The sequence below is a fragment of the Metarhizium acridum genome, assembly GCF_019434415.1.
Source record: "Metarhizium acridum strain ARSEF 324 chromosome Unknown scaffold_579, whole genome shotgun sequence".
Lineage (NCBI taxonomy): Eukaryota > Fungi > Ascomycota > Sordariomycetes > Hypocreales > Clavicipitaceae > Metarhizium > Metarhizium acridum.
Window position 1 is genome coordinate 110606 of NW_027094047.1, and position 17397 is coordinate 128002.

At 49.1% G+C, this 17397-nt stretch overlaps 5 protein-coding genes across 6 annotated transcripts; 4 read left to right on the forward strand and 1 right to left on the reverse strand.

The window, feature by feature from the left end:
- Positions 1 to 1514: 1514 nt before the first annotated feature.
- Positions 1515 to 3302, forward strand: J3458_021348 (uncharacterized protein; the record flags this gene model as incomplete). The annotated part of the gene is made up of 2 exons (XM_007813781.2): positions 1515 to 1877; positions 1942 to 3302. 2 exons carry the CDS (start codon positions 1515 to 1517, stop codon positions 3286 to 3288), a joined length of 1710 nt encoding a protein of 569 aa, XP_007811972.2. The 3' UTR covers positions 3289 to 3302.
- Positions 3303 to 5375: 2073 nt separating this feature from the next.
- On the forward strand, positions 5376 to 6147 carry J3458_021349 (uncharacterized protein; the record flags this gene model as incomplete). The annotated part of the gene is made up of 1 exon (XM_066122561.1): positions 5376 to 6147. One exon carries the CDS (start codon positions 5376 to 5378, stop codon positions 5736 to 5738), a length of 363 nt encoding a protein of 120 aa, XP_065972317.1. The 3' UTR covers positions 5739 to 6147.
- J3458_021350 (uncharacterized protein) lies at positions 5696 to 9525 on the reverse strand (the record flags this gene model as incomplete). The annotated part of the gene is made up of 6 exons (XM_066122562.1): positions 5696 to 7086; positions 7136 to 7698; positions 7749 to 8902; positions 8954 to 9246; positions 9327 to 9332; positions 9396 to 9525. The coding sequence occupies 6 exons, from the start codon at positions 9523 to 9525 to the stop codon at positions 5978 to 5980; spliced, it is 3255 nt and encodes a 1084-aa protein (XP_065972318.1). The 3' UTR covers positions 5696 to 5977.
- Positions 9526 to 10683: 1158 nt separating this feature from the next.
- J3458_021351 (uncharacterized protein) lies at positions 10684 to 11262 on the forward strand (the record flags this gene model as incomplete). The annotated part of the gene is made up of 1 exon (XM_066122563.1): positions 10684 to 11262. One exon carries the CDS (start codon positions 10684 to 10686, stop codon positions 11260 to 11262), a length of 579 nt encoding a protein of 192 aa, XP_065972319.1.
- A 2600-nt stretch (positions 11263 to 13862) lies between these two features.
- J3458_022582 (uncharacterized protein) lies at positions 13863 to 17082 on the forward strand. 2 transcript variants are annotated; one of them, XM_066123080.1, is made up of 2 exons: positions 13863 to 15250; positions 15304 to 17082. In XM_066123080.1, the coding sequence occupies exons 1-2, from the start codon at positions 14004 to 14006 to the stop codon at positions 16667 to 16669; spliced, it is 2613 nt and encodes an 870-aa protein (XP_065972321.1). In that variant the 5' UTR covers positions 13863 to 14003; the 3' UTR covers positions 16670 to 17082. The 2 variants fall into 2 exon arrangements, with proteins under 2 accessions (XP_065972321.1, XP_065972320.1); XM_066123079.1 differs by having other exon boundaries at positions 13863 to 17082.
- The last annotated feature ends 315 nt before the right edge of the window (positions 17083 to 17397 follow it).

Genomic DNA, 17397 nt, shown 5'->3' on the forward strand with positions numbered 1-17397 from the left:
CGATTTAATAATAATTTAATTATTATAAGTAACTTAATTACCTGAATTAACCCTATTACGTTAATTAACTTAAGTGCTTTAATTAATTAAATTACCTTTATAATTATAATTATAGCGCTTAAATTAATAGGGCTTATAATAGCTTAATTCTAATATTGAAAGAACCCTTATATAAGCTAAAATTAAAGGGTAATTATAGCTAAGAATATGAAGTAATAATAAAAGTAGCTTATAATTATTAATTCGTTTTAAAAATACTATAATTAATAAGGTAATAAGATTAATAAACGTATAAGTTATTAAAAGTAACCTATTATAAGCGTTAATTATAAAGAAGAAAATTATTATTATAATAACCCCTTAAATAGCTTAAATTAATAGCTAGCTTAATAGAATATATATATTTTAAATAAAATACTAAAAATCGCGTTTTTAAATGAATTAAGCTCTTTTAATATTATTACCACTTAATACTATTAAATTTTAAACTTATTATTAAGCGCGTTTTAAATAATATATTACATAACTATTTTTTTATATGTAGAACACACTAAGAGGTGTGGGATATAGGGTTCCCAGCTAAATCGGGTTAGTCGTATGCATACAGCGCTCATGCATACAGCGGCGAATAGATGGACTCAGTGGACAGGGTTTCCCCGCAATTACGTCACTTCCGATCCGAATGCATCAAGCGTCCCGATCCGACGCTTGCGCAGGCGGGCGGGGTTTCTAAGCGAATGTCGGTATTAATTTGCTTCGCAATGACATGAAGCCTCTGAACCTCATTCATAACCCTTTTTAAAAGTAATTCCTTATACTATAACTTGCTATAAGGCTTGTTATAGTATATACTCAAAATCCAAGGCTGGTCGATAACTATTTTGTCTTTTCGTTCTTCGCTGCGGACGTGTCACGCCAAAGATTCGGCTAATAGACTCCCGATTGGTTGCCGACCAAGTTACTTGCTCAATTAGGCATGGCATAAAGGTCCTCAAACCGGACTTTTCAACAAGACCGACCGAATGCGAGGGACGAGTTACAAATCAAAGTATAGCGCATGGTAAGTTTCGTTGCTCGGTTTCAACTACCACCTGCCCTGGCCTTTACATCCTGCTATAACCTGATCAGTGCGCGCGTCGGGGGAAATATCTACTCCTACAAGTTATTTGCAACCAAGTAGCTCAAGTGACTGCAACTCATTCGGTCCGAGCGACGCCCGGCTCTCTTGATCGGCAAATTGGTATCGTCCTTCCCCAGTGCCCACATCAACACTCCACAAAACTGGCAGAATCCCAGTGAGATCGGGCCATAGGTTCTTCGCCTTGCGGGAATTGGTTGATGCTCCGATGCCGTGTCATGCGTACGAGTACCTAGACTTGGAATACCATCAAGGTGACACCTGGCACCCAGTTACCAGGGACAAAAACGTCTCATAACCATCACAAGACTACTCGCCCAACGTAAGAGGTGCTTCTATATTGGCAAATTCTTGCATCAACGCCTTGGTCACCACCATGCGTTCGTCACGCGCTGCGCTACCAATCTTTGCCGGCATCCTTCTGGCTGCTAGGTGCCATTGCAGTCAATCAAAGTGCTCGCAGTCTACCTTCAAGGCAGTCTTGGATTCCATCCCTGGCACATCGATCAATTACATCGCCGAGGTGCCTCTGAACGGATCGTTTGGCGATGCCGCTACAAACATCCCTTTTCCACACAACGCCACGGGGCTTCCAGAACTTTGCGCCGCATCATTCAACACCAAAACCCCAGGAGATACCTCGTACAACTTTGGTGTTTTCCTTCCGAGTCAATGGAATGGTCGCTTTTTGGCTACGGGCAACGGCGGCTTGGGGGGCGGAATAAACTGGATCGACATGGTCAGTTCAAGCCGCCACCGCAGCCACGTCTTCCTTGTAAATCAGTCCACTTACGAAATTACAGGGCATATTCTCCCAGTATGGATTCGCATCAATGTCTACGGATACTGGGCACAGTTCTGCGGCGACTGATGGGAAATGGGGCCTGCATCAGCCGGAAAAGCTCATCAACTGGGGATATCGAGCCATGCACGGCTCTGCCACGGCAACAAAGGAGATTGTCAGGTCCTACTACGCCGAGGACATTGAATTCTCCTATTATGCCAGTTGCTCCACTGGTGGTCGTCAGGGGCTCAGAGAGATTCAGCTTCACCCCGACACATTCGACGGCGTCGTGGTGGGAGCACCGGCCTGGTGGACGACACACCTTCAGACATGGACCGTGAAGCAGGGGCTGACCAACTTGCCGGCGAATAGCTCTCATCATGTACCCTCCGCTCTCTTCGGTGCCATTGCGGATGAAATGGTTCGGCAGTGTGATGCTCAGGACGGGGTGCCAGACGGCATCATCAGCGACCCGGACGGATGCAATTTTGACTTTAATCGGCTTCTCTGCTCGCCAGGCCACAAGACGGCCTGCCTGACGCCCTCCCAGATAGACACTGCCGAAAGGCTCTACAGAAACTACCTGGATACAGACCAGGCCCTCGTGTTTCCCGGCATGTCCCTTGGCGCCAGTGCAGCCGCTCTCTCTGCTCAGCCCTCGACCCTGGGGGTCGACTTTCTCCGCTACTGGGTTTTCAATGACAGCAGCTGGGACTACACGACTTTCAAGTACGAAGACGTGCTGATGGCGGAGAAGGTCAATCCCGGGGGCGCGACAGCCGACGATTTCGACCTGTCTCCTTTCCAAAGCCGAGGCGGCAAACTGATTCACTACCATGGGCTAGCTGATGACTTGATTCCCGCGGGAAGCAGCCGGCATTTCTACGACCAAGTCTATCGTACCTTGGCCCCGAAAGGGATCAAAGTTGACGAATTCTACCGCTTCTTCTTTGTTCCCGGCATGCAGCACTGCATGGGCTCGACGGTGGCGCCTTGGTATATCGGGGGCGGGTCACAAAGCGTAACGGGGGCAAGTCATTCTGTTCCCGGGTTCATGGATCCCCAACACGACGTCATCTTGGCCATCATGGCCTGGGTTGAGAGCGGCAAGGCGCCCGACAAGATGATCGCTACCAAATTCCGCAACGACTCGGCCCTTGCCGGGGTGGAATCGCAACGACCACTCTGCACGTACCCCAAGCAACCACGGTATTTGGGACACGGCGGTGTAAACGAAGCTAGTAGCTGGGAATGCATTGAAATAAACACGACAAGGATGGATCAGAACAGCTCCGCCAATATCATCACTAAACTCACAGGCGAGTCCGAGTTGAACTCTTCCTTCACGACTAATATCGTCAGCTGAACCATTTTCGACCAGGTTCGTTTCTAGATACGTCTGGTGCATGGCGCGAGAGCATCATCATAGCTGTTTTAGGAGGTATCGCGTTTTTTTGGTTTACCAGAGCATAGGTATGCTTTATATCGATCGCATCCGGAGTCTAATGGGATTACGCAACTTGGCTGTCCACTAGTGCTTGGTGTTGTTGATTCGTATAACCTCATGCTTGTGTAAGACTTGTATGTTTACCCTTTGCCATCATTTGTCGGTCCTATCACGCATGCGTATACGTAATAAACTCACGGATTCCCATGGTCTTGGCTACAACGTTCTCTCCATTTATGACCCATAAGACTTATTGAAAAACTAAAAAGTTTAGTTGGTTATGCTCTGTGGCTCAGTCGCGACCGACGGCATGGCTAGTCGCTGTTGCAATTAGCTGTAAGCTATATAACTTTCTTACTCCCCAACAGTCCCCTCCAATTGACTTACAAGACCGGCCCTCGGCGTTGATCAAGTGAAAGAATTAGCTGCCTTCTGCAAATGGTCCACCAGGCCTGCTGCATCCAACGCTGTGAAAGGAAGTCGATTGAGAGCTTGTGTCAAGTACGCAACACGCAGTCGTCTTCAGCTGGTGTGAATCAAGAAATGCCGTGGCATTAGATGCCGAGGCATTCACTCGTCGACATTTGATTACATAAATACACTGTGGACGTCAACAGTTATTGGCGTCTCGGACGTCAAGGTCTAAACATGACAGCTTGATTTGGTCTGTGAAAGGACGGGTTCTGTGCCAGGGCTTGAATCGATATCAAGTGCTTGGAGCGGAATGACTTTATTCAATAATAATCTTGTAGGATGTCAAGGTCCTTGATTTCCAAGGGAAAGGAAGGGACGAGGAACCATTATGTATGCATGAAAAGAACAGCTATGCCCAAGGCTCCCGGCGGGTCATGTGTTCAGTCTGTGTATCCTCTAGCTCCCGCATCGGCGATGCCCATTTGTTGGGCATTGACCGTGTAACAGGCTCGGACTACAACTTCCTATGCTGTAATGCAACCTTGTGTAGTGGCCTGGGGGCATGGAGAATCACGGAAAACTGTGTTCTAGTCGAGTTCTCCTGTATACCGCTGCATGTATATTGTATAAATTGCATTGTACGTCCTTAAAATATGCGACTTGTGCCGATTAGTGTCTACCCAACACAATAATCCAAGGCGAACCCATCTAAAATTAGCTCAGGCAAACGGTTACTATGCCGTTCGATGAATACGAAAAACACTGCATTAAGCCGCACATGTCGTGACTGCGGACGGGCTCACTGCATGCAGTAGCTGCACTCTACACAAGCAGATAGATAAGACGTGCATATTTGGAACCTGGTGCTTCATCAGAGTTCAAGTTGGGGACACTGGCAACATTATTCCGTACAAACCTTGACCAACCTCTGTCCGGGGGGGCATTCCAGAGATTCGTTTCCGTGTGCGTAACGTACCCGTCGTGTTTAAAGTCGCTTTATTGATTATCGGCCACCTCCTTTGACAGAGCCTCGGACTTATCCGTCCCACATAGGGCGTCAATACAATGAGCTTCCTTTGAACAAGCACCGGTTCACGGACCAAGTCTTCGAAAAAAGGAGCGTGCATATGATTCTTCCACTTGCCAACAGCTATGCTGGCCAGTAGTTTCTAAACAATCACAGGCACCCACCGCCTCTCCACATCTTTGCAAGTTCTTGTCAATATTGTCCACGGCAGTGAGCTACTGGACATCGACCACCTTCATTCCAAACACCGCCCTGATAATGACCCCTAACGCATCACAATCTACAATGAAAGTAAGCCAAAGGATCTGCGACTGAACATCTCCGTGCGAATTGATATATATAAAGAGCTCTTTAACCCCCTAATGCCTCTGTCAGGTTTTAATCTCCTCTACCAACAAGCCGTCTTTCCCCCTTTCTTCAACAATTGCACCACACGCACACCTCGAAACTTCGAACATTTCCTAAAGACCAAATTCCCGTACATTGCTTCTTCAACTGCAAACATATTTTGTCTTGACCCCTGAAATCCACTTTGAATCAAGTCTAGTCCACCACCGCAGCAGTCATGGACCTGGACATGGACATGGACATGGACAGCGGAATGTCTTGTAGGGAGCTTGCCGCCAGCGAAATACCGGACAAGCGCGCAAAACTGGAAGCATGGATGGAGCGTCGCAATGTCCTTTCCGCGGAACACAACAAGGCGTATGAAGAACTTGGATACTACGAGCAGCTGAAGAATAACTACAAGTCCATGTGTGATGAGGACGATCCCGAAAGTGCCCAAGGATTGCAATCGTACATTGATGAGCTGAAAATGATTCAAGACCGTCTAGACGAACTTTACAAAGAAATACTTGAGGCCAGAGGAGAAGTTGATTTTTTGGCGGCTGAACTGAAGGAAATGGAGGAGGATGCAAAGGGTTAACAATACGAGGTTTTGAAGAATGAGGAGTGTGTTTGAGGGCCCTTTCGATAGGCAGTGTTATTCGCGTGTGGATTGGTGATGATGGTCGGTTATTGCTTTCAGTTGCTTGGAGGAAAAATGATTTACCGGAGGAAAATGGTGAATATCGGAGATCAAAAGAAAAAAAGGGTACCAATGGTAGTCTTCAGTCCTCATTTGAATTACACCGCCATCTGCGCCTGATCAATCGTCCTGCTCTATCAAATCTTAAACAGCCCCAGTTTCAATGTCAATTCCCCGACAGTGCTCTCCTCTTCCAAGATGACCTCCTTGCTTCCGGCGTGCTCTGGCATTTTTTCCAGCATGCCACGCAGAGCACTTTCAAACAGATCCCTTCTGGATGAGATCACTGCATCAATATCCGCAGCCTCTGGATAGGAAACGATCGTATATCCCATATGGACATCATCGGTTGGGACGAGACCGGCCTTTTTCCGCAGCCTCTGAACACGGTTAATAAGCTCTCTTGTGAAGCCCTCGTTTATGAGTTCTGCATGTGGTGCTGTGTCGAGTAATATTACGGCATCGTCCGCGAATGCTGGCTCCCATTGAGGACCAGACCCGATCGCAGTAGCAGTGGAATGCTTGTCCATTATTCTTACGATGGTCAGGTCGTTCTCACCAAGCTCAATGTTCTGGATAGTCATCTTTTTCTCCCGCTGATACGATCGCAGCTCGTTTTGCGATAGCGATGGGAGTGCCATTCGTACAATCTGCACATCCTTCTTGAGCTTCTTACCGAGAGTTGGCCAATCCACCCTTGCTTCAAGGGAAATACCATATTTCTCTTCATCCGTAGTCAAGATTACATCTCGGACATTGAGCTCCTCTCGGATGTAGTCCTTCAAGGAGTCAACGTCGGATATGAATTGGCTGGCAGCAATCACGACGAGGCTCAACAATGGAGTCTTAAGAGATACGTTTCTTTTTTCCCGGGCAACACGACCCAGTTGTATGACTTTTTGTAATACTGCCATCTTTCTTTCGATAAGTTGATCAAACAATTCCTCTTGGGCCGTGGGAAAAGGTAAAAAATGCACGCTTCTTGTATCTCTAAATGAAGCAAGAACGTCGCCAAGGAACGGCCTAAGCAGGCCATATATGTGTTCAGTGATGAATGGAATAAAGGGAGCCAGGGCTGTGACCAAGGTAAACAGGACCTGTAGTAGAGTATTCAGAGCAGCAGAAGTGTCAGCTTCCCCAAGGCCGGCAGCTCCCTTGAGTCTCTTTCGATTGAATCGAATGTACCAGTTAGTCAAGTCGTCAATCATTTTCAACAACCGTGGAACTACAGTGTATACTCGGTATCCTATATAATATTAGCACCTGAGATTCATGCGATGCAGGGACAAACGCACCGCGCATCTCCTGCTCAATGAATTGAAGCAGACTTTGACACTCAGCCAAGACCCAGCGGTCCATCACGTTGTTCAAGCCACCAGTTGAAAACGTGATATCCGCCACGAAATCTTGGCCAGTTGTCTTCTTATATAGCGCTGCTTGTTCCGAGAAGAATCGATAGCTATTCCATAAGGGAAGCAAAACTTTTGACACAATCTCTTTGACGCCACTCTCCTTGAAGCGAAGTGGCTCTGCTTTTACAACAGGAGAGTTGATGAGGTATAGCCTCAGAGCATCGGATCCATATCTCTCAAATATACGACTCGGGTCTGGAAAGTTCTTTAAACTTTTAGACATCTTCTTCCCATCTTCGGCAAGAACCATGCCATTAACAAGAACATTCTTGAAGGGTGATTTCCCAAAGAGTTTATTTCCAAGCACTGTGAGGGTGTAGAACCATCCTCGTGTCTGATCCAGCCCCTCGGCGATAAAATCAGCTGGGAAATGTCCTCCGTCGAACTCGTCGTGGTTCTCGAATGGATAATGAATGGACGCGTACGGCATGGCACCAGACTCGAGCCTTGGTTTGTCAGCCCAGAGAACATCGATGGGCTTATTCTAAACACTTACCAGCAGTCAAAAATTTCTTCAACGCGTCTTAGATCGCCCTTGCCCTTCTTGGAAGGTATAGTGATGTGATCAATCTTGTCACGATGTAAATCATCAATCTCACCAGTGTAGCCGCTCAATCGTCTCAACTCGGCCACGCTACCAACACAGACGACCTCTTCGTAGTCGTCGCTTACCCAAAGTGGTATAGGAGTACCCCAGTATCGGTTGCGAGAAACATTCCAATCGCGGGCATTGGCGATCCAATTCGCAAATCGCTTCTCCTTCACAAACGCAGGCGTCCAGCTTGTCGTGCTTTGCAGGTTCTCCATCATTTGGGGTATGGAGTTTTCGACCTTGATGAACCACGACGACACGGCTTTTCTGATGAGTTGCGTGTCTGACCGCCAGCAGAACTTGTCAACATGCATGATGTGGCTTTCAACAAGGAGGCGACCGGTAGGCCTCAAGTCCTTCATAATAGCTTTGTCCGCAACTTTGACATGGATACCAACATATTCAGGTATTTCAGCAGTAAAACAGCCCTTGTCGTCCACTGGACAAGGAGGCAGGCGACTTGGACCAATAAACCCAGCCGCAAGGGCGGCGTCGTAATCCTCTTGGCCAAATGCAGGTGCCTGATGTACCAGTCCTGTTCCTTCGCCAGCTTCAACATAGTCGGCGGCAATAACTTGGAAGCAATCGGAAAATGTTTTGGTGAAGTAATTGAAAAGAGGTATGTACTTCCATCCGACCAGCTCTTTGCCTCTTAGACGTCCGACGACCTTGTACTTGGCTTTCTTGGGGTCTTTGTAGAGCATGCTCAGACCACTCTCCATAGTGATGTACTGGTTTCCACTCTGTTGGTCAAGTATTTCCAAGTACTCGAGGTCGGGGTGGACTGCGATGAGCAAATTCGAAGGCAGGGTCCACGGGGTGGTTGTGTACACGACGAGAGAAGTGCTTTCCTTGCCCTGGACGCCAAGTAACGGAAAGGAAACCAGGATAGCGGGATCCTGTGTCATCTTTTCGTTTTCCTTGGCCTCCATAAGACTAAGCGGCGTGCAGAGGGCGGTAGAATATGGCATGATGCGGTATGCTCGATATACCTGGTCTTTATCAAAGAGCTGGCTGAATACCCACCACACTGTCTCCATGAATGACGGATCCATGGCCTTGGGACAGTTAGCACAACACGGACTGCTTGGTCAGAATGCCAACCGCACCTTGTAATCATTGTCCATGTCCACCCAGCGACCAAGTCGTTCCATGATCTGCTTCCAGTCCTGGGCATATGTCATGACGATGGCCTTGCACTCGGCATTGTACTTGTCAATGCCCATTTGGCGAACTGCTTCGGGACCAGAGACACCAAACTTCTTATCGATTTGATATTCAATCGGAACGCCATGCGTGTCCCAGCCGAATCGTCGCACCACGTGGTATCCCTTCATGGACCAGTATCTCGGAATAATGTCTTTCAACGTTCCGGTCAAAAAATGACCATAGTGAGGGAGGCCTGCCACGTTGGTCAACAGGGAAGACTTGAGGGCGCCAAAGGACGCAAGGTTGAAATCTCGCAAATTGCTTTGCACGTACCAGTCGCTGTTGTTGGTCATGATCAGTCAATGGTTCGCTTTGCCCAGGGAAGACAGAATCAGAACATACCAAACGGCGGGCCATCGTAGAACGAGAATCTCGGACCTCCTTCTGTCAACCGAAGCTGTGTCTTGAACGCGTCGACTTCCCGCCAAAAGCGGAGAGTCTCCTCCTCGAATTTGGGAAAATTCGCAGTCATGGCGATGCGAGCCAGGAAATGAGGAGCCCGGTGAACAGGTATAGCATAAAACGGTTGCGCTGAACGGTAATGGTCCTGGAGCAATGGTTTTGCAGGTTGTCCAAGTTTGACATTTGTAGTTTGACGGTTGCGCTACCAGTCAGGATACTCGGTCAAGTGGGCGGGTGGTGACACCGGCGAGTCGGTCACTCTGGTACGTTGGTGAGTCAGAGGGGCGATTTCGCACCAGATCCATCTCCAGTACGCAGTCAGCGACTACTGTGTCATTTTCAGACTCTAGACGCCGCATCCCCATTGCATCTAATAGGATGAGGCTGACAAAGACGAGTCCCAAGTTTCCATTTCTTTCTGGATTTGTTTTCAACTCGTACATGGGCCAAGTCGCTTCTGTGGATGCCAGACTTGGTGAACTTGCCATCAACTCATCGGGATTAGGACCTCCACGATTGTGTGGGTGGAACTGTTATGCACGGGTGGTATGAGGGCTCGAGGTGGGAAAGGCGAAAGGGTTTTACTTTCATGCCAAAATCAGCCAGCAAGTTATCCCAATTTGCGCTTCACTGCCCGGAGAAGATGGCGGCAGATGGTCACGACTTCACGACTCGCGACTCACGACACTGCGCCCAAGTTGCAGCCGTTCGCAGGCAGCATACTTCAGCCACGAGACGACGGTTCAGCCAGACTCGATTCCTTGTCGCTACTCAGTACCTAGCCTAGTTTCTAGGTAGGTATTGTGCAATGCCGAACGACCTGTACGGCTTGGATCAAGGGTGGCGCAAGGGACAAGGGAAGTCACGGTTGAGATGCAGTGCCAAGCTTCCTCGACTTGCCTCACACTGTCCAATCATGTGGAAGGTGGATTGATGCCAAATTTTATTACAATCTAGCAAGAACTCAACCTCTTCCTTGGAGCTATACGGGTGGCCGTGTGTTCTCTCCTTGTCCTTGCTCCTCCACTGCTTGTGTCTTTTGGCGACTAGCATTCCGTCAACAAGAGGAACCCGAAGCAGTGGTTGTGTCTCCTACAGCAGAATATTTTTATCACATTCACTTCTATCAACTTGCCCTGATTACATATCCCCTAGCAAGGCTGTGCTCATCGACCTCGTCGCCTATCACTTTCACTAGTCGAGCAACCCCGACGAGAAATCCGCAGCCATGTTTCCCCCAATGCTGGGGTACAACTGCTTCATATCGCCCATTGAACCTAAGCGAAAACGTAGCAGCAAACATAGACGTACATCCACCCAGTCGACTAGATCCCACACAAAAAGCTCAGATGCAAGACCACATGGCAGTCATCGAACCACCTCGACCCATGATTCTCCGCTGAAAAGACACCACAACCAGGCGAGTCCACCTGCTGTACATGCATCCGCGCCGTCGCATGCTCTACCTCGTGGAAATCCAAAGCCGGTCCCGCTATCAAAGCCGGCTCCGCTATCGGCGGAATCAGACAATGGCAAAACATCACTTCGGGCCTCCATGTCCAAACCACCGGCACCCGTCGAAGTCACTCCGTGCGGGCAAAAGTCCTGCCCCAAGAGGACCCATGGCAAGGAAGCAGCCTGCAAGAAGTGTAACAGTGCAGCCGAGGACATCATCTCCACATCGAAATCGAAATCGACCCCAGAGTCAAAGCCGCCACATCGTCGCTGGTCAATATGGTCTTGGTGGTGGACCTCGGCGAAAACAACCGAGGAACCGCAAGATGGATGGCGATGTTTTGGCAAGTAGAATTCAAGCAGGAGGTGCTCTTTCTGTATCTAGCCACCGCAAATGTATAAGTCTATAATGGATCATTAGGTCTCGGTGGGATATGGAAACGAGTTTGTGGTCTGAGGAAGTTGATTATGGATTATTGAATACCTACATGCTACCGCCCGCCTACTACCTCAATTGATATCACGCATTTGCTGCTTCACCATGCTATGAGCCTGTAAGAAGCTCATGATACAGCCAGGACGTACGATGCTCCGGATAGCTGAAATTATCCCCTGCCTCCAAGAACCCCGAGCAGTGAAGTCAAACAAATCTGGCTCATGGATGGGGCGATGTCACTGGGAGCATCGAGGTCCCAAGTCCCCGATTTCGTACTTGATCAATAATGGTTTTCACACCCTGTATATCATCTGCCCGGTCATATTCCAGCTTTCTCTCGTGGTAAACCATATTGGACCTCCACGTGGCAAAACATCACAGGAACCTTGACTTTATTGCCATCATCTTTCAAGACGGACTCGTAACCTAGTAGTCCTGCTGTGGCTCAAGCCCTCGTGGTGCGTTTATCGATGTGATGGTACTCAGGTCTCCCTAAACATGACTACATGAACCAAGGTAGCCATACAAAAAGTGTCTTTTCATCCATTCAATACCCAACGGGGCACTGCAAAGCCTGGTCCCCAAATACATCACAAACATCGATAAACCCGCCCCAGTGCCACCCACCTCCTATGTAACTCAAGTGCAGAGAGCATCGCCCAAGGCGGTGCTATAGGTGCAGACGTTTCCGGTATTATTACACCATGCAGTCAGCGTTAGGTGCCCACCGGGACAGCCTATAGCAGGAACAAACCTGGGGGTCTTGCGCAAGCAACTTGATAGATGGCCAAGTTGCCAGCTCTTCCCCCCTCGGTGTGGGACGAGCCAAGTAACTCACGATATGGCTGGGCTCGCAAGTCTCACTGTCCCGTTCCATGACCATCTCCATCTTGCCATTGATCTTCTTGTTCACCGGCTTTCTAAGTTTGTACGGGCCGTTGCCACCGTTAATCTTGACGCATGTCTATACGTAGGCGCGGATATGAACCGATTAGCTTTGCGAGATGCCCGGAGCAGGGGGACGTCCACTTCCACCCGTTAGATAGAGGTGGTCGCCTTCCATGGCGGTCACGGCGGCGCCGATGAAAAGGGCGGCAAAGGCGAGAGAGAACTTCATTTTGAAAGGAGATTGGTTATGATGTGATTTGCGTCAGAGTTTTTGGTTTTTTCCTTGGTATGTCTCGGTGTGATTGCGGCGATGGAATGAAGCGGCTGTTGAAAAAGGCGGCCGGGCTTGGGTTTTGATACCTTTTCCATGTGAACAGTCCACGATGGGAACAGGCTCAAGAAACAGTAATATGATGGCACAACAGACAAGTGAATATCATTTCGCGCAGTGCATGCGTGCTGGACCATCTGAAGTTCCAGCACAACTGAGACATGACGGGAGCACGAGCTTAATGGCCCTTATTGTCCTGGTTGACCGCTGATGTCTTTCATCCATGTGCCCTCCCCTGTTCGCGGATTGTTTCTCACGTGTTCTGTAGTAGCCCTCTCCTTGTCCGTGGATTGGTTTTCATTTGCTTCGGGGTAGTTGCTGCTACTCTACTTCCCGCATCCGGAAGTATGAGGCTTTTCGTGATGGGATCACGTTGTCAGTTGGAGCTGTTCGGGCAACCACTGGCCCGTGTGGCACGTACAGGTTGAACTTTTAATAACGCAAATTCTGCCTATTTGGAACATGTACAAGTCTTAATTGAGTCATTATTGGGGAGGGTTGCCTGAAGAGCGATTTTTTCGTCGGCTGAATAGCACACGAGTCCGTATTATTCTGCCTAGGTATCTGTAGCAACTACTCCAATGCTTGACCCAGACTATTTACCGGAGCAGGATGAGGTATTTGTCTCCAGAGGAACTAGGGACAAACAGAAATTCTGTGAGATTGTATTTATTCCGTGTCGTCTCTTGCTTTTTGGCCGTGCCCACCAACACAAGCTGGCATGAGGCTCTGCCTAGCAAAAAACCAAAAACCATCATATCAGATTCCATTGATCGAAATCCCAGAATCCGCATCACACCACACCAGGTCCCTGGGCTCGTCAAGCCCAAGAGACTCGTGTTCGATCCTTCTTCATAGCAACCCACAACGTCGCTATCAACACCATCCATCACCCGCCCGGAAGCCCGAAACCGACACACTAATCTGCGACTACGGCAAACATGGTGCATGTGAGATGTCACATGTTGTCGACACATGATTTGCGTATCATTTCTAGAGGAGATGACCAAGATTGGCAATCCTCGGCGGAGCTGTACCGTCTAAGCCGGATGCTTCAAGCACTTGGATGTGACGGGCTTGGGCTGCGACCGCGGAAGTGGGAAACAATGCACACCAACAACAGCAGATGAAGAGGGTGGGTGAGTGGCGTGAGGGCCGGAGACATGGATGCCTTCGAGGGTTGGGTACATGTGCTTGAGGGCTGAAGGTGTTTGCTCAAGTCGTGCAAAAAGTGCGTATGCGTAATCATGAGAGGCTGTGGGTAAAAATGACGGGTGCCGTACGGGCGACTGATACATGGGCACCCGGGTGCCCAAATAGACTAGCGCACCCAGGTGCCCAAATTATGTCAGCACTCCTCTAGCGCTGGGACAGAACCTGTGCCCCAGCATGTTCCTGCAGCCACTGCACATTGCAGCGCCAATCAGATTGATGAAACATGGATCAGGCAGCATTCCCTGACGACGTTCTTCCACCCGAAGGCACATATGAATCACGCGAGTCCTTACTTGATGCTATCAATTCTTGGGCGAAACCTCGAGGGTACGCATTTACAACAGGGAAATCCCTCAAGACACCAAATGGCAGAGTCAGAGTAATATTCGCTTGTGATAGGAATAAACCTCCTCCAAGCCCTTCTACTGATCGAGTGCGACGCACTTCGAGCCGAAGAACTGGCTGCAAGTTTTCAGTTCTAGCCAAGCAATCGCTAGATGGTAGTACATGGGTCTTGAGCCATCGACCAGACATCGAATGTGCTAAACATAATCACGCGCCCAGCGATGATCCTTCTGCACACCCTGCCCACCGCAAGCTTGTGGGAAAAGATGCGGCGATCGTCTCCAAACTCGTGAAGTCTGGAACTGCCCCTCGAGAAATAAGGACCTACCTCCATAACCACTCAGAAACACTTGCAACTCAGCGGGATATATACAACCGGATTGCGGCAACCAGGAGAGATCTTCGCGAAGGCCAGAGCAGCATTCAAGCCCTAGTCGACCAATTAGATAACGAGGGCTTTTGGTGTCGCGTCCGCTTGGATGTAGACAATCGACTGACGGCTATCTTCTTTGCCCATCCTGACTCTGTGGCGTATTTACAATGCAACCCGGACGTATTATTGCTGGATTGTACCTACAAGACGAATAAACACGGTATGCCGCTACTCGACATGGTCGGAGTAGATTCTAGCCAGCGGTCGTTCTGTATCGCATTTGCATTTCTATCCGGTGAATCGGAAGAGGATTACTCTTGGGCGTTACAACATCTCAGGTCACTTTACCAGCGTGAACTTCCGTCAGTTGTCTTGACTGATCGATGCCTAGCTGCAATGAACGCTGCTGCACATTGGTTTCCAACGACCAAAGCGCTCCTCTGCCTCTGGCATGTCAACAAAGCGGTCCTCCAGCGCTGCCGGCCCTTTTTTGTGCAGAAAGAAAACGAAACCTCAGAGCGGGCAGAAAATGACACATGGGAAGAATTCTACACCTCCTGGCACTCGATTGTTGCTTCACCAAGTGAAAAGATATTTGACGAGCGCCTGGCCAAGTTTGAACTGAAGTATGGCGAAAAATATCCAGAGTGTGTAGGGTATATCAAGATGTATTGGCTCGAGCCGTACAAAGAGATGATCATTAAAGCATGGGTGGATATGCACTTGCATTTCGGCAATGTGGCCACCTCGAGGCAGGTGGCTTATACTATATGCAATTGACAAGACGCTAATGGAACGTTCCCAGGGCCGAGGGTATCCATTCACTGATGAAAGCACACATTAAGAAATCGAATTTGGACCTTTTCGACGTTTGGCAAGCCATGAAGCATGCCATCGCAAACCAACTCAAGGAACTTAAACATATTCGAGCTTCGCAACAGTTACGCACACCTCTAGATGTATCCGGGCTCATGTTCGAAGCAGTACGAGGTAGGGTTTCGCATGATGCTTTGCGCAAAGTCCAGGGGCAACGGCAGTTATGTCTACAAGAGCCACGTCAGATTCTATGTAGTCAGACTTTCACTTCGTCACATGGGTTGCCGTGCTCCCACACCCTCGAGAAGCTGGAAGAAGAAGCTCAGGGTCTTCTGTTAGAGCATTTTCACCCACATTGGCACTTAAAGCGAGGGGTGGCACTGCCAAAACCTGTTCTGGAACCTCGCCGGGCTGCAAACCAACTAAATAGGACTCAACCCTTAACGAGCACAAGACGCGAACCATCCGGTTTCGAGAGAATCCAGGGTAACAGAAAGGCTCCCACTTGCAGCGCATGCCACGTGGTAGGCCACATTATGACCTCGAGGTCCTGTCCGCTGAAGTTCAAGGGGTCGCCGGTAGTACCTCTGCCGGAAGCTCGAAGTTCAGTCACATTTTCAGGTGCCACGGCGGAAATGGCTCCTGCGGGTGTCTCTAAGGCCCCCCCGGAAATCGTGCCAACGACCCAGCAGTCGCAATGTTCAAATGCAGTGGCGGATGCCTTGGCAGAGATTGATCAACCCTCTTCCTTTGCAGCACGCATGCCACCCATCCGTTCATCTCCTCTCATGAGATTTAATACGTCGACTGACTTGGGGTCGCTTGCCACATCAAACAACGCGCCCGGCAGTCCGCCAATGTTGACCGTTGAAGGGCCAACGGTTGAGCAAGTCCAGTCTTTGTCTGGTGTCACCTTGGAAGAGCCGCGGTACGATTCCCCGGGTGCCATTTATGAGAGATATGTAGCTGCTAGAAATGCGTGGTACGCTGCGCAACCTGCTGGCAGCATCAAGACCAACCAGCAATATCGCAAAGCGATGGGGCTCCCACAAAGATACGACAAGCGGAGTTACGAGTGGTGCTTGGACTACAAACAAATGTCGAAGCATCGCGTCACTGCGACAGGGTCCAGAGAATGGACGAAAGAGGAAATGATGGCGTATCTAGACTGGAGCAACCAGGAAGATGAGCGGATTGAAGCCCAGGTCGCTCGGGAGATGGGTGATCATCCTTTGGCTAACAAGAGAAGAGGAATGAAAGAAATATGGAAGAGAATAGAGGTAGACAGTAATGAGCAACAAGCTTTGCACTCAGCGAATAGCGCGACGGAGGATTGCATTGTTGTCAAGTTGTAGATTAAACTGGAGAGAGTAACTAGTTGAAATGATCTTCCAGCCGGGTCTTGCGGGTCTGTCCCAGCGCTAGAGGAGTGCTGACATAATTTGGGCACCTGGGTGCGCTAGTCTATTTGGGCACCCGGGTGCCCATGTATCAGTCGCCAAGCAGCGTGCTACACCGGTGCCGGTCCGCGTGAACAAGGATGGTGTTACGAAGCGCCGGGCGAGATGGAACGCTCCCGCCAGAACATCACTGCAACAAAGATTGCTTGTTCAGAAAGAGCCAGAGAAGGATGTTCCGCCTATGCCTGGGGCATTTGTTGACTAGAAGGGTATGCACGAAGCTTCCATCACAGCATGCAAACTATGCAAGTATTTCAAAGAAATGTCTGGCGATGAGTGTGTTATCAATCGCGTCCTCTATTAAGCAGATTCAAGTTGGGATTATCCCTTGTTTGTGCCTGGTGTAAGGGTATTTCTTCATGGCAAACAGTCTGCCAGAATTGAGAGAATACCGCTTCTCACTAGCAAGATGAAGTTTTCGAGACATGGGATTCGCTTATTTTCTTGTGCTTCCATCACATTCAATAGCCATGATCTATGAGGTAGGTACCTCGTTAAGGGCCGACGGCACAAGGGAAATGTCAGCATGGGCAAGTTGTTTAGGGAGAGCCATGTACTAATTCCAATTCCGCTGTAGGGAGAATCAACTTGTACCGTAAAGCTAGGTAGTCAACGTTGAATAC

Excerpts from the sequence above, each read along its gene's own strand:
- J3458_022582 (XM_066123080.1), top strand. The coding sequence starts at position 14,004 with ATGGATCAGGCAGCATTCCCTGACGACGTTCTTCCACCCGAAGGCACA. Across the intron at positions 15,251-15,303 it reads GGCAATGTGGCCACCTCGAG|GGCCGAGGGTATCCATTCAC; the intron begins GCAGGTGGCTTA and ends GAACGTTCCCAG.